This window comes from Sus scrofa, chromosome 9 (assembly GCF_054392235.1).
Source record: "Sus scrofa isolate SSC_HxYL_T2T_F1_AM1 chromosome 9, Sscrofa_HxYL_maternal_Yorkshire_Landrace_v2.0, whole genome shotgun sequence".
Taxonomy (NCBI): domain Eukaryota; kingdom Metazoa; phylum Chordata; class Mammalia; order Artiodactyla; family Suidae; genus Sus; species Sus scrofa.
In genome coordinates, this window is record NC_139391.1 from 7,653,129 (window position 1) to 7,667,858 (window position 14,730).

Below are 14,730 nucleotides of genomic sequence, written 5' to 3' on the forward strand. Positions count from 1 at the left end.
AAGAGTTAGAGACATTCATTAGTCAGATAATCTTTTATTAAAGTGCAATGCACATTCTTTTGAGACAATGGCAGAGAACACATATTAAACATTTTTAATCAAATGAAAATTTTTGCTATTTCTTTAGGATACAAATAAAAGCGAATATAAATTTTTACTACATTATTTGTCTTTAAACATCATTAGTGCAAGATACATCTTATTCCTCATCCTTGAATTACACTGTACATTTAAAAGTACATCATAAATCTTTCACAGGCTTCTATCTGGAAGAGTTACTCAAGTAAAATTAAACACTGAGGTCTTTTTCCTTGCTTTCTCCTTCCTTAAAAAGCTACTGACGTATAAAACATAGGAGGTTTGAAGACTTAATTTTAATACCTATGTAGTAATATATCAAGACTAAACCTAAATTAATGTCAAAAGACACTACATTAACAAAATAGACCACTGTAAAAGCCATTTTCAAAATTTTAACAGAGCTTTACGATTTCTATTATTCTTCTATGTTTTTATAAGCTAATGAAACTTTGAAAATGTAATTATTTTCCTGAAAGTAAATGTACAATTATTCTTTTCTCCTCAGAAAAATATGTCCTCAAGCACAGAGCTGTACAAAAGGAAACAATGTAACTGGCTAACAGCCCCTTATTTTCTACGTAAGTATTTCAATAACTTTTGTAAACCACTAGTCTCAAACATGTAAAGAAGTAATTTTTTATTAAAGTGAGTTTACTAATATAAAGTATGATGCGATTATACACATTTCTACCATACAGAATGAGCTGATTCTACACTATTTGTGGAGTATATTTCATTTTGGGAACACTGCCAATAAGTTAAAAATAAGTATAATTAGGTAGCCAGAAAAAAAAAATTTTGCATGGCAAGACTTTAGCTCTATTCCGAAACGGCACCCTTCACTCCACGACCATAAAACTGCCTGGTCTTAACTTACTAAAAAAAAAAAAAAATCAACAACAGATAAGGCATTTTTGACTATGGAAATACCTCAAAATATAACGAAAAGCCAAGATATAATTATTGGAAGACAAGCGATCCCTAAAAGTCCAGTTTTCCACACAATCCTTCAACAATTTCAGATCTGAGAAAAACATGCAACCCCAGACACGGTATCTCCCTTCACTCCTGTGCTAGTCAGCCAGACTGAAAGATCCGCGAGGCTCTAAATCTTACACCTCTTCTTTGCTATCTATTCTAAGTGGTGGTTCTTGAAAAACAAAATACACCACAGAAACAATATTCTGTGGTATTTTTAATATTTTAATATTAAATATTTTACATGATGATTACGATGTGAAACTTCTGAATAAAGTTAACTAAAATTTAAGCCTGGACAGAAATCTAATATGTCTAATATGTTTGCTTGTCTGCGGACAAAACAATTCCACAACACAGAAAGGAACACAGTAGTACTCAGAGCCTATTTCCCCAACTCTAAATGACAACCAGCTTGAGACCAGTCATTTTATGTTTTGTTTGTTTGTTTTGTCTTTTTGCCATTTCTAGGGCTGCTCCTGCGGCATATGGAGGTTCCCAGGCTAGGGGTCTAACTGGAGCTGTAGCCGCAGACCTAAACCACAGCCACAGCAACACCAGATCCAAGCCGCTTCTGCAACCTACACCACAGCTCACGGCAATGCCAGATCCTTAACCCACTGAGCAAGGGCAGGGACCGAACCCGCAACCTCATGGTTCCTAGTCGGATTCGTTAACCAATGAGCCATGACAGGAACTCTGAGACCAGTCATTTTATAAAGAGAAGTTTGTGAAGCAAGTATTCTTAATACTTGGGAGAAGTTCCTGTGTAGTGCAACGGGTTAAGGACCTGGAGTTGCCACAACTGTGACGCAGGCTGCAACTGCAGCGTGGGTTCCATCTCTGGCACAGGAACTTCCACACGGCCCTAGGTGCAGCCAAAAACAAACAAATATTTGGAATACTTGGTATATATTTGAAATAAACCTTAAAGTCTATTTAATGATGAAAACAACTTCACTAAAAACTAATTAAAAACCCAAAATGGCATTTTAGCACCAACTACTATAAACTCTTACGATGTTATCTTTAACAGATAGGCAATAAAATTTTACCAATACTGAATCATTTGCTTTTAGTTTTGAGAGTAGATAATATTCACGTAGTTCCAAATTCAAAACTTACCCAAAAAGGTATATAATAAAAAGTCTCTGCCTCTCGCCCCCTTCACCAGCCACCAACAGGGGGAAAACAAATAACACTAAAATATAATCATGGAATATACATTCTCAATCGCTTCCTGTGGGACCACAGGCATGGTAACACTTATACCACCAGAAATAACATTATTTTCTTTTTGAAATGGGATTATTTCAAAGTTCACAAAACAGAAAACATCTGGATGACAAGACACTCACACATGAATGCCAAAAGGGAGATCAAACGGAGTGTTAAAATAAAACATGACCAAGGAATACTGTGAGGAAACAATAAAATGAAAGAAAAATATCGGCTCCAGTTCTATTAAGTTCGCCCTGACCAACACATGACAGGAAATCTGCAGCAATGGAACAAAGGACAGAGTTACAAGTCTCAGTGCCTAGTTCCCAAATTAGTCACTGGAGCGTCAACAGCGCAGACTACCTCATGCTTATGCCTCAGACCTTTCCTGAAGACTGGCACCCTTTGTGGGATTCAAAGGAACATCTGAAGAATTTACAAAGAAAAACATCAACTGAGCACCCCAGGCCTTCTCAGGTACAAGGCTTCATACCTTCTGCTGTTAAGACTGAACCGCAGAGCCCCAATTACTAAGAGGCAAGATATTCAGCTAGTTTGCTGAGGAATTCTAGCTTTTACGTGTCCTTCCCTGCTTTCAGTCTGGCCACCTCAGTGCTTATTAATGCTCTCACCTGAGACGCCAAAGGAGCTCAGCAAAAGCGCAACTCCTGAAAGGCCCTTGGGCCACCATTTCCCCAACTATCAGACCAGCACGAGCGGCCTGGCACTTAACCGCTGCTGTATCCCGAAGTGGAAAATCCTCACCGCCACCAGCCTGTGGGCCCATTACCGATGATGAATACAAAAACCTACTCCTGAACTCGAAAGGAGTCGACAGGAGGGGATACAAAAGGTTTCCAAGGAGTCTCTTATTCCCAATCGCTTAGGACAACTGCAACTCCAGCTATATCCTTCACAATCCGACGTCAGCACAGTTTTTACTTTTAGGGGCAACACTAGGTGTAAGTTAGAAATGAGTCCCTGTGGCAAACGGGGCAAACGGGGGGAGAAAAGCCATATTCCTGCCACCTATTTCTTGCTGGCAAAGACCTCCTCTCCAAGAATGTAATCCCATTCTCAGCCTCCTCTGCAGCGAGGCTACAGGGGTACATAAAACAAACTCAGCCACGGAGATATATGGGAAGGTCTTTGGGGATAATTTCTGGTAGAAATTTTCTTCCCTGGTGGAATGAAAGGAAGGTGGGGAAGGAGGGAAAATCTGCATGAGGAGAAACTGTGCTTCCCTTCTCTTTTTCCACCTAATGCTGCTGCATGAGAAAAGCACGCTGAGAATTGCAGAAGCCATCCAATCACGAGGAGAATCATTATCAACACACAAACAGATGGAAGGTACCTAGGACTGCTGAGCTTGAAGGAAATTCTTTAGCACTACGTGAACAGTTTATCTCTGAGGTTCATTACATTTTTTAACTTACAGGTTAACTCTTTAGGGGGTGAGTAAGTCAAGGACCATATTCTGAATTGAAACTCTCAATTACTTAACAAAATTATAGCCCAGGAGTTCCCATTGTGGCTCAGCAGAAACGAATCTAGATATCCACGAGGATGCAGGTTCGATCCCTGGCCTCGCTCTGTGGGTTAAGGATCCGGCATTGCTGTGAGCTGTGGTGTCGGTCACAAGCTCAGCTCAGATCCCCTGTTGCTGTGACTCTGGTGTAGGCCAGTGGCTACAGCTCCGATTAGACCCCTAGCCTGGGAACCTCCATATGCCACGGGTGCGGCCCTAAAAGGACAAAAAAAAAAGGGAGTTCCCGTCATGGCGCAGTGGAAACAATCCAAGTGGGAACCATGAGGTTGCAGATTTGATCCCTGGCCTCGATCAGTGGGTTAAGAATCCGGCATTGCCACGAGCTGTGGTGTAGGTCGCAGACTTGCCTCAGATTTGGCGTTGCTGTGGCTCTGGCATAGGCCAGCAGCAACAGCTCTGATTAGACCACTAGCCTGGGAACCTCCGTATGCCATGAGTGTGGCCCTAAAAAGACAAAAGACGAAAAAAAAAAAAAAAATACAGCCCACATGCATTTATGGAGTATTATATTCCACACACTATGCAAGAGAGCTTTTTGTGTGCGTTACTTAAATTATCAAAATTACTCCACAAGTTATTATAATTATGATCATTTTACAGATGAGAAACATGAGGCTCAGAAAAGTGGGTCTTTTTGGTCTTTTGGTATTTTTAGGGCCTCACCCACAGCATATGGAAGTTCCCAGGCTAGGAGTTGAATCAGAGCTGTAGCTGCTGGCCTGCACCACAGCCACAGCAACTTGGGATCCAAGCTGCGTCTTCGACCTGCACCACAGCTCATGGCAACGCCCGATCCTTAACCCCTTGAGTGAGGCCAGGGATCGAACCCACAACCTCATGGTTCCTACTCAGATTCTTTTCTGCTGCGCCACACAACTTGGGATCCAAGCTGCGTCTTCGACCTGCACCACAGCTCATGGCAACGCCTGATCCTTAACCCCTTGAGTGAGGCCAGGGATCTAACCCACAACCTCATGGTTCCTACTCAGATTCTTTTCTGCTGCGCCACACAGAAACTCCCCAAACTTCATTAGATTTTTAGCATGTATTACTCATGCATAATTTTTAAGACATAGATGAAATTAATTGGTCATAAAGTGGTCACATTCAGGCTTGAACTCTTCCGAACCTTTTTTTTTGGCCACACCCAGGGCATGGATAAGTTTCTGGGCCAGGAATCGAACCCAAACCACAGCAGTGACAATGCTGAATCCTTAACCACCAGGCCACCAAGGAACTCCCCTGAATCATTTTTTTTAATCAGTCATTGATACCCATGTTTTTCCACACAATATCATCTTTTGTGCCATCAAAAGCCTGGGCAATCCAAGATGTGTATTCAAACCATTATCTCTGGGATTTTCTTCTAAGCTTGCCAACGGCTACTCTGTAAGGCCTGTGCATGAAGAGATGATGACAACTGCCTCACGACCAAAAGCAATTCTAAGATGTATCTGAATTTCAGAAATGTAAGAATGTAAAAAAAAAAAAAAATGTACTTCTTAGAGTTAACAAAATACAATAACTTATAACTTTGTATAAGACAATATCTCGTGGCTACTGATGGTGAGCACCTACCATACTTGGTATTTCACCTATTTCATCTAACTTTCACAGAAAAGCAAGGAGGCATTAACCTTATTTTCCATACATGAAATATGAGGCTCAGAGAATCTCAGTAACTTGTCCTTGCTTACCCAGCTAATAGGTGGCAGAGCTGGGTTTCAAACTCTGGTCTGTCTTCAAAGTCCTTATTCTTTTCATTACTTCAGTGGTTCTCAAAATTTAGTGCACATAAGGATCATCTCAAGTGATTCTTCCAGAGTAGGAAAAATATTGCAAATACTGCATATATTTGCAAATCATATGGTGGATAAGATATAAAAAGACTTCTTCTTACAACTCAGTAAGAAAAAGATAAATAATCCAATTAAAAATGGGAAAAGGATTTGAACAGACATTTCTCCAAAGATATACAACTGGCGAAATAAGCACATGAAAAAATGTTCAACATCATAAGCTCTTAGGGAAATGCAAATCAAAGTCACAATATGATACCACATCACAATCATTAGAATGGCTATAATCAAAAGACAAGTTCCCATTGTGGCTCAGTGGGTTAAGAACCCAACACAGTGTCCATGAGAATGTGGGTTCGACCCCTGGCCTTGCTCAGTGGGTTAAGGATCCAGCCTCGCTGAAAAGGTAGCAGATGCGGCTCAGATCCAGCATTGTCATGGCTGTGGCACAGGCCTGCAGCTGCAGCTCCGATTCGCCCCCTCACCTGGGAACTTCCATAGGCCGCATGTAACAAGCATTGATAAAGATGTGTAGAAACTGGAACCTTCACATATTAAAGCTAGCAGGAATATAGAGTGGTAACAGCCACTTTGGAAAACAGTTTGAAAGTTCCTCAGAAAGTTAAACATAAAGCTACCATATGACCCAGTGGTACCTAGTGGTACCAGGTATATACATACCCAAGGTAAATGGAGACGTAAGTCATAAGTCCATGAAAAACTTGTTCAAAGGAGCATTATTCATAATAGCAAAAAGTCTATCAACGAATGAATGGATCAATAAAATGTGGTAACCCATAGAATGGAATGTTTTTCTGCCATAAAAAGGAATGAGGCACTAATGCTATAACATGGATGAGCTAAAACATTATGCTAAGTAAAAGCCAGTCACCAAAGAACACATATTGTAGGATTCCATTTATATAGATTTCATTTCCATAAATAGAGAAAGTAACTGCTAAGGCTGAAGAAGGTGATGGGAAGTGACTGCTAATAGGGAAACTGCCTTGTAGGAGGGTCAAAAAGTTTCTAAAATTAGGAGCTCCTGTCGTGGCCCAGTAAAAACAAATCCGACTAGGAACCATGAGGTTGAGGGTTCAATCCCTGGCCTCACTCAGTGCATTAAGGATCTAGCATTGCTGTGAGCTGTGATGTAGGTCGAAGATGTGGCTCAGATCTGATGTGGCTGTGGCTGTGGTGTAAGTCGGCAGCTACAGCTCTGATATGACCCCTAGCCTGGGAACCTCCATATGCTGTGGGTGCGGCCCTAAAAAGAAAAACAAACAAACAAACAAACAAAAAAAAACCACTTACATGGATTAATTGTATGGTAAGTGAATTATATCTCAATAAATCTGTTTTAAAAACCTTCTAGACCAGGTAAGTTCTAAGTTTCCTTTCTAGACAGTCTCCAAGACTAATCGAAAATTGAAAAATCATAGAGCTCTGAAGAAAGTCTCAGCACTTCCATCAACAGACTTCAGAATCCAATCCCCAGTGACTCCCTTGAACCTACAGTTTAGAGAAGGTTAACAGAGCAACTCCTCACTTGAGGTCACTAGCTCTTCAGACGTCTACAAAGAATGGACAGGTGCTTCTGGAGCCCATGTCGATTTTCTAGGACATCTGTGAGAAACCACACGTAGACTCGGCCTTCTCTAATGTAAAGTTTAAGTATCTTTGCCTTTGGCTGGACTCATGTTACTCGTTTTAAAATCCTGACTCAAAACTGACTGACAGCTAACTCAATATGTGAAAAGTAAAAAATAAGAAAACAAATTATTAAGTTAAAATGTACTATTAATAGGCAAAATGTTTCCAGAAATGGGAGCCATAATGAGTTCCTTGGTTAAAAGCTTGGGAAATACAGATATAGAGGAAAGTACACCCGTTTAGAAATGAGCAGAAATAACCTAGAGCCCACCTCAATACAATTCACTTCAAACCCACTGTGCCTCGGTTTCCATTTTCATCTACTCAACAAATGTCACAGTATCCAGCTGCCTAAAATTCTATGATTTTTCAATATTATATAACGATCTTCTAAAAATGTCTACAAAGAAAGTAGTTCTCATATCATGGGTCCCTACAAAGAACTTTCTTTACTAACTCTAGTTAGCACATCATAAGAATAAAAAATAAATATAATATATTAATAAATGAGATATAGGCTACAGCAGTTATATAGTACTTATAAGTGGCCTCAGAAAGCAGAGAGAGAATTAAAAAACAATGCACTGAAAAAAAGCAAAGTGTGCTTGTCTCCTGCTGACAGCAAAAGTCCACAGGAAACACTTCAGTATTAAACCTCCCCAAAGCATGGAATGTCCCTGATTAACAACAAATGAGGGATCTTTCCCTCTCATACTTTACTCCCAACACACCAGCTGCCACATGCATCCGTGGAACAAATGAACTGAAGAAAGGGAGGAGAGCGAAGGAAAAAAACTGCATCATAATTGGTCTCCTTTCAAAAGTCCAGAAGATGAGACGGGGGAAGGGGAGTGGGAACAAGCTATAACCCAGTATAAAATTTTCCCATTTACAGCTTAATGTGTTGTGGTCTTTTTTAAAAAAAAAAAAAAAAAAAAGACTTTTTTAAAGTCACAAAACTATTCTATATCTACTTACTTCTTTATATGGACAATAAAAAGCTATCTGCACTTTTTGGGGTGAACTCGCACTAATTTTTTTTGTCTTTTGTCTTTTCAAGGCCACACCCGACATATATGGAGGTTCCAGGCTAGGGGTCCCATCAGAGCTGTAGCCTCCGGCCTACACCACAGCCACAGCAACTTGAGATCTGAGCCATGTCTGTGACCTGCACCACAGCTCACGGCAACGCCGGATCCTTAACCAACTAAGTGAGGCAGGGGATCGAACCCACAACCTCATGGTTCCTAGTCGGATTCTTTAACCACTGAGCCACGATGGGAAGTCCACCATAGTAATTTAAATTGAGCGTTAACACTGGTGGTAGGGGTGCATCAGTGAGAAGGAGAGCTGTTGCCAGGATTTCGAGGAGGAAGGGGGAGAGCCCCAAAAAAGGAAAAGCAGGCAAGATCCTTCATAATATAATACATATAAAAATCCAAGTTTAGAGATTTCTAATGAATTTTTAAAAGGTCATTCTACTTGCTTAGACAGACCAGAAAAGCCAGGCTACCTCCTCCTCAAACAATTAATATCAAGAGTAGGCAATTTCCAACTTCCAATTCAATATTACCATGGGGGCAGGGAGCATATCAGAAATGTAATCTCATGAGGTAAGAGAGTATTCTGCTCACAATCATATACGAATCAAGGGGTTCACCCCATTTATTTAACGCAAAGAACACACTGACTTCTTTAAAATAAGAGAGAATCCATTAATCCTTGGAGCACCAACAATTTCTACATCAAAGTCACAGTACATTTTATTTATTTATTTTTATTTTTTATTTTTTTGTCTTTTTGCTATTTCTTTTTTTTTTTTTTTGTCTTTTTGTTGTTGTTGTTGCTATTTCTTGGGCTGCTCCCGCGGCATATGGAGGCTCCCAGGCTAGGGGTTGAATCGGAGCTGTAGCCACCGGCCTACACCAGAGCCACAGCAACAAGGGATCCGAGCCACGTCTGCAACCTATACCACAGCTCACAGCAACGCCGGATCGTTAACCCACTGAGCAAGGGCAGGGACCGAACCCGCAACCTCATGGTTCCGAGTTGGATTCGTTAACCACTGCGCAACGAGGGGAACTCCAAAGCCACAGTACATTTTAAAGTGCCTACATGAATCTAAGTAAAACACAAGCTCTACAGACATCACTACAGCCCCCTACAGAGCTTATAAAATATCTCACCTAAAAACAAATAAGCTGCATTTAAATATAACCAGTTACATTCATCTAACAATTCTGCCAGCTTAAACAAAGGACACAAAGACACAAAAACATAAGATTTAGCCTCTTGGAGTTCCCATCGTGGAGCAGTGGTTAACGAATCCGACTAGAAACCATGAGGTTGCGGGTTCAATCCCTGCCCTTGCTCAGTGGGTTAAGGATCCAGTGTTGCCATGAGCTGTGGTGTAGGTTGCTGACGCAGTTCCGATTCTGCATTGCTGTGGCTCTGACATAGGCCAGCGGCTACAGCTCCGACTAGACCCCTAGCCTGGGAACCTCCATATGCCGAAGGAGCAGCCCAAGAAATGGCAAAAAGACAAAAACAAAACAAAACAAACAAACAAAAAAAGATTTAGCCTCTGACTTCAAGGAATTCACTTGAAGGGGGAAGCCAGATGTGCAAAATCAAAACTCTCTTGAGATCACGCAGAAGGTCAAACTTGCAAACTTAGTGGTAACCAGAATTTGCCAGGTGAAAACTGAGAGGAAGGGTACCAAGAGGCAAAGAGAAACGTACAAACAAGGACATGAATGTTGAGAGCACAATTAGAGAACCGGGAGTCCTGCGTGGCCAGGGCAGGGAGTAAAGAGGAAGGGGGCGCGAGCACGGAACGGCAGCAACACGCTAGGAAATGGAGCCTGCGGCTAGGCTCCAAGAGGCCGTATATGCGATGGCAAAGTGTTTGGTCTTTATCCCGAGGAGCACAGAGAACCTGGTATGTAATAAACAATGTTATTAGAAAGCCGACTGGTGACAATGACAAAGGCATTTAAAAGGAGAGACTGGGAGGTGGCAGATGTGAGAACACTACTGCAATAATCAGGATATCACTGCAACAATGCAAGTGAAATGTGATGAAGTCAGAAATAATACAAACACCACAGACAAGAGCAGCAGTAAGAATAACAACTTAGCAGTGACTGTGTGTCCATATATTTGACCATAAGCCAAGGTACAAGCAAGAGGGGACATGGAGAAAAGATTGCAAACAAGAAGTCTTTAGGATAAAATCAACAGGACTCAATGACCACTGGCCATCCAGACCCCACAAAGGATCTTACGCACTAATTCTGCTTCTGAAACTTTATTACTTTCTTCATCTAGAGATTTCTACTAAAAATGCTTTCGTTCATTTAATAGATGTTAAAAACTTAATTTTTAACCATATGAAAACCTTCAGGTACCTTGCCAGGAGTTACTGAGGTCTAAAAATGTCCTTGTGGCCATAAGAAAAACCAAAAAAGCAAATACAGAATTAATTTTCAGTCAGAAAACAATGACCTTGCTATATTCGAGTTTGGATGAGTCTAAATTTATGTGCCTTAGTTAGAGACCCTGAAAAGACAGGCAAAGAGTAGAAAGAGTCATAAATAGTACCTAAATTAAATACGGAAGAGGAAAAAAGGAACACTTTACATTAAAGTCTTTGGGCTATAAACAATTCAGCTATCCAAACACATAATTTTATAACAACATATAGGAAACACTTTTCTAAAACCAACATGAGGTTGTGCTCCACAGGAAAAACGTAATTGATGAGATTTACAGACCCAATTCCAATTTAACAAATGTATTAATAAAGGGAAATAAGAATTGCAGCTACTGTTTCAACATGCAAATCATCTTCCATCCGTCACAAAAATAGGTTTGCTGAACGGTCAGTTTGTGTATAGGAGTATAAAACAGTGGTGTTTCTTTCAATAAAATGAGGCATGATGCCCTTTATAAAGAATGATACTGATTTTCACAATGCTGGCAAAATGTCTTATCTTTTAAATTCAAAGTTATCTTGACATGGATATAGGTACTCTTAATGATAAAACATCAAAAGCACATTTGTCACTAAATTTACTGTTCAAAGACAAAATTATATTTGTCATGTTCTAATAAACTATGCTGGTATAGTCAACTGAGGTTGACTGGCTCACCCCCAGATATTAACCATTAACCAGGTGTCAGTTTAAAAATACATGTGAAATCTCTAAGGTCAATAAATGTTACGATTCAGTAGAAAGATGATCTAAATAAGAATTTCTACTTCAGTAACCGTACTCTGACAAATTTGTAAGACTCTTGTTTTCTCATAGCAGTATGTGTAAGTTATGGGTTTCTCCACTAATGGAAAAAAAGTTTGTATTGTGTTAGTTCCAGTTATAATTTCTAGCTGAGTCAAAGCTCCAACGGCCTTAAAGCAGGAAATTCAAAAGGAAATTCCATCTTCAGTTCCTGGGGCTTGGGAACTCAAAGGTTCTTTTAAACAGAGATACAGAAGTTCTCAAACTATTTACTATAACCTTACCTCATATCTTCAAGCAAATCACATTCTGCTTGATGTTTGGCTTGAAGTTTTGTCATCTGCTCAACTTGAATGTTTTTCAGTTCTTGTGTAACTTTCACCTAAAACATATCATATATTTATGAGGCCTTACTGAAACTTTAACAACAACAACAAAAAATCTCTTAAGGAAAATACTTAATACTTGTCAGAATATATAACTCTTGCTTGCTTCTCCCCTGAGGACCATAAATCCATTATGAGCCATCTAATTTTGTTTATGGCAGGTACTTAATGAAAAAACTACCCAAAAAACCTGAAGCTGAGGCTAAATGAAAGTATATGAGTATAAAAATTACAGATTAATGAGGTGCAAAATAAGCTGCCAGTCATTTCATTTTATGCACAAAGCTCAATATACAGTTAGGTCTTAGAGTTTTAAGAGTCTGTCATCTATTTTCTCCAAAAAGGATTCAGACATTAACCAACCAGGAGAGGTGAGCAGAGTGTGGGTGGGAGAAGGGGCCATACAAATACCTCATATCTAATGATGGAAATTTTCACAATCATGAAATTATACCTTGAATCAACTATGTAAATGATTCCATAATGGCTTCAGAAAGCACACTCTCCGGATGATGCCCCGGACTCGCTGACAGCACATCAAATCGCAATCTCTTTTCTCACAAAGGAGAAAGCAAAAGTGACCTTCCAGCATATGCCGTGCTTTTCAGCCACCCCGGCAAGCCCGTCCCCATGGCGTTTTCACTTCAAACAGCTAGAACAGCACATGCAAGCCGGCCAGTGCCTCGCCAGCCAGGCCCGGATCCAGGTTGCAGGGGGCCTGGAACCCCCACCGCCAGATCGGGGCTACGGGAGGGGTGAGAGGACGTGTGTGAAAGGAACAGACTCCCTTCACTGGAAAACCCAGGTTGAGAATGAGAAAGAAGACGCAGCAGACACCAGTGAGTTCGGCATTCAGCAAATGTTTGCCCACAAGGGGAGGAGAGAACAGCCTCCTCCACCCAGAGCCCGGAGGAGACACTCAGTAACCTGCAGGATTAAAAGACAAGGACGCCGCCTCAGTCCCTGGGAAAACTGGGCAAGAGGGCAGTGAAAGAGTTCTGGAAGGGCAAAACGGAGGAGCTACTGACACCCGTCACTCCCACCCCGAGCCCAGATCGCGGTGCCCACGCCACGCTCGGCCCGGTTCTCGCTCTCCGGGGGGCAGAACCACCACCTTCCTCGCACCCGAGTCGGAGGGGCGGGGCAGGAATAGGGAAAAGAAAGGCAGGCCGGTCCATGCTTCATTGCTTGTTTCACCCTGGGGTCGGGTGACCACTGCAACTTCTTCTCGGTCGCCCCGTGGGAAAAGTGGGCCAAACCTTAAGGCTAGGCTGGAAACAAATTCCCTGTAAATCTGGAAACCGGCAAGGGTGGAGACAGGCGGGCGGAGGGCTTAAACCTGGTGCAGACTAAACAATCACACAAGCACCAGGCTCCGCAAAGCTGCAGGGGCTCCCCCACCTCCCCTCGGCGCAGCCCCGAGAAAACACTTTGCAGAGAGCAGCACTGCCATGCGCGCTCACACACACACACCCAAATGCACAACCGAAACTCCAGGGCAATGTCGAGAAGGGGGTCTCCGGCGCGGTCGAGGGGACCAGCCCGGGTCGCCCCTCCGTCGCGCCCCCCGCCAGGAGCCGGCGGCAACTCAGTGACAAGCCCGAGACGACGGCGGTCACAGCCCCTGGCGCAAAGGGGGAGGGGGCGCGGCGGTGGGCGCGGCGGTGGCCCCAGCCGCGTTCCCTGCGCCCATCCCCTCCCAACCGTCAAAGACCCCCAGCTGCATCCTCACCTTCCTCGGCGGCGGCTGCATGATGCTGAAGGGACATCAATCCTCCTCCGGCGGCGGCGTTGGCGAGGCAGGGAGAAGGAGGGCCGAGAGGAGCGGGCGGCCCCGAGAGCCGGCGTGAGCGGTAAGCAGCGCCTGAGAACCAGCACTCGGCCCGGAGGGAGCAAGGCCGGCGGACGGCAGGAGGACCCGGGTCGCGGGCAGAGTGTAAAGAGAAAGAGGAGGAGCGCCGGCAAGGCCTGGGCTCCGGCGGCCCGGGGGGTGTGTGAGGCGAGGAGGCGGGGACCGCGAGGGGGCGGGGGCCCGGGAGCGGGGGCGCAGGGTCTCCCAGCTCGCGAGCAGCTCGCGACGAGCGGCCGCGTCGTCCGGTTCCCGGCCGCCGAGGCTCCCCGCCCGCCGCCCGCTCCGCGGCTCCTCGGACGCGGCCCCCCTGCCGCCACTCAGGCGGCCCGGCCCTCGCTGGGCCCAACGCCCCCGCCCGGCCGGGGGAGGTGGGAGGCGGCGCCGCGCTCTCCGCTTCGCTTCTTCCACTCAGGCCGCGGGAATTTCCGGCCCCAGCGCGCGACGCAGCGCCCCACTCCGGCGGCGGAAGGGACAGCTCAGGCCGGAGCTGGATTCTAGGGGCCGGGCCAGGCTGAGAGGAGCGAGCGGGGCCGCGGCGCGGGGCTCCGGATCGCGGGCCGAGGGACGGGGGGAGCTAACGGATCGATCGGCGACTCAGAGGGGTAGAAACGCGACCTCAGCCCGAGAGCCCCCCCGTTCTCTCCGAGAATGGCACGTTCCAGACGCCTCCTGGCCCCCCTCCCCCACTCCGCGAGCCGGCCGGGGGCTTCCCGCGCGCTTTCCCGCCCGCCCGCCGCGGCGCGCCTGCGGTCGGGGGCGCGCACGTGGGCAGGCGAGGGCTCTGCGCCGACGCACGCGCGTAAGCCGCCGGTGCCTCCTGCGGGCGGCTGAGACCTGCTGAGCCCGAGACAGAGAGAAAGAGCGAGAGCGGGTGTTGCTGTGGGGAGCGGGCAGCATGTCTGTATGTCTGTAGCAGTAGGAGAGTCCCGTTCTTTGCTTCATCTCGGCGCTGCAACACCCCCCTCCCTTC

The 14,730-nt window shown here is 44.4% G+C and overlaps 1 protein-coding gene across 9 annotated transcripts in view; it reads right to left on the minus strand.

Annotated features, from left to right (window-relative positions):
- Positions 1–14,079, minus strand: part of FCHSD2 (FCH and double SH3 domains 2) — a 240,726-nt gene extending 226,647 nt beyond the window's left edge. For all 9 annotated transcript variants that reach the window (XR_014814577.1, XR_014814576.1, XR_014814579.1 and 6 more), the window contains exons 1-2: positions 13,641–14,079; positions 11,807–11,904 (exon numbers count right to left, since the gene is read on the minus strand). Coding sequence is in view for 6 of the 9 variants with exons in the window: in XM_084975178.1 (XP_084831304.1) it covers positions 11,807–11,904; positions 13,641–13,661 (119 nt within the window). In the remaining 3 variants the exon portion in view is untranslated. The remainder of the gene's footprint in view (positions 1–11,806; positions 11,905–13,640) is intronic.
- Between the last annotated feature and the right edge of the window lie 651 nt (positions 14,080–14,730).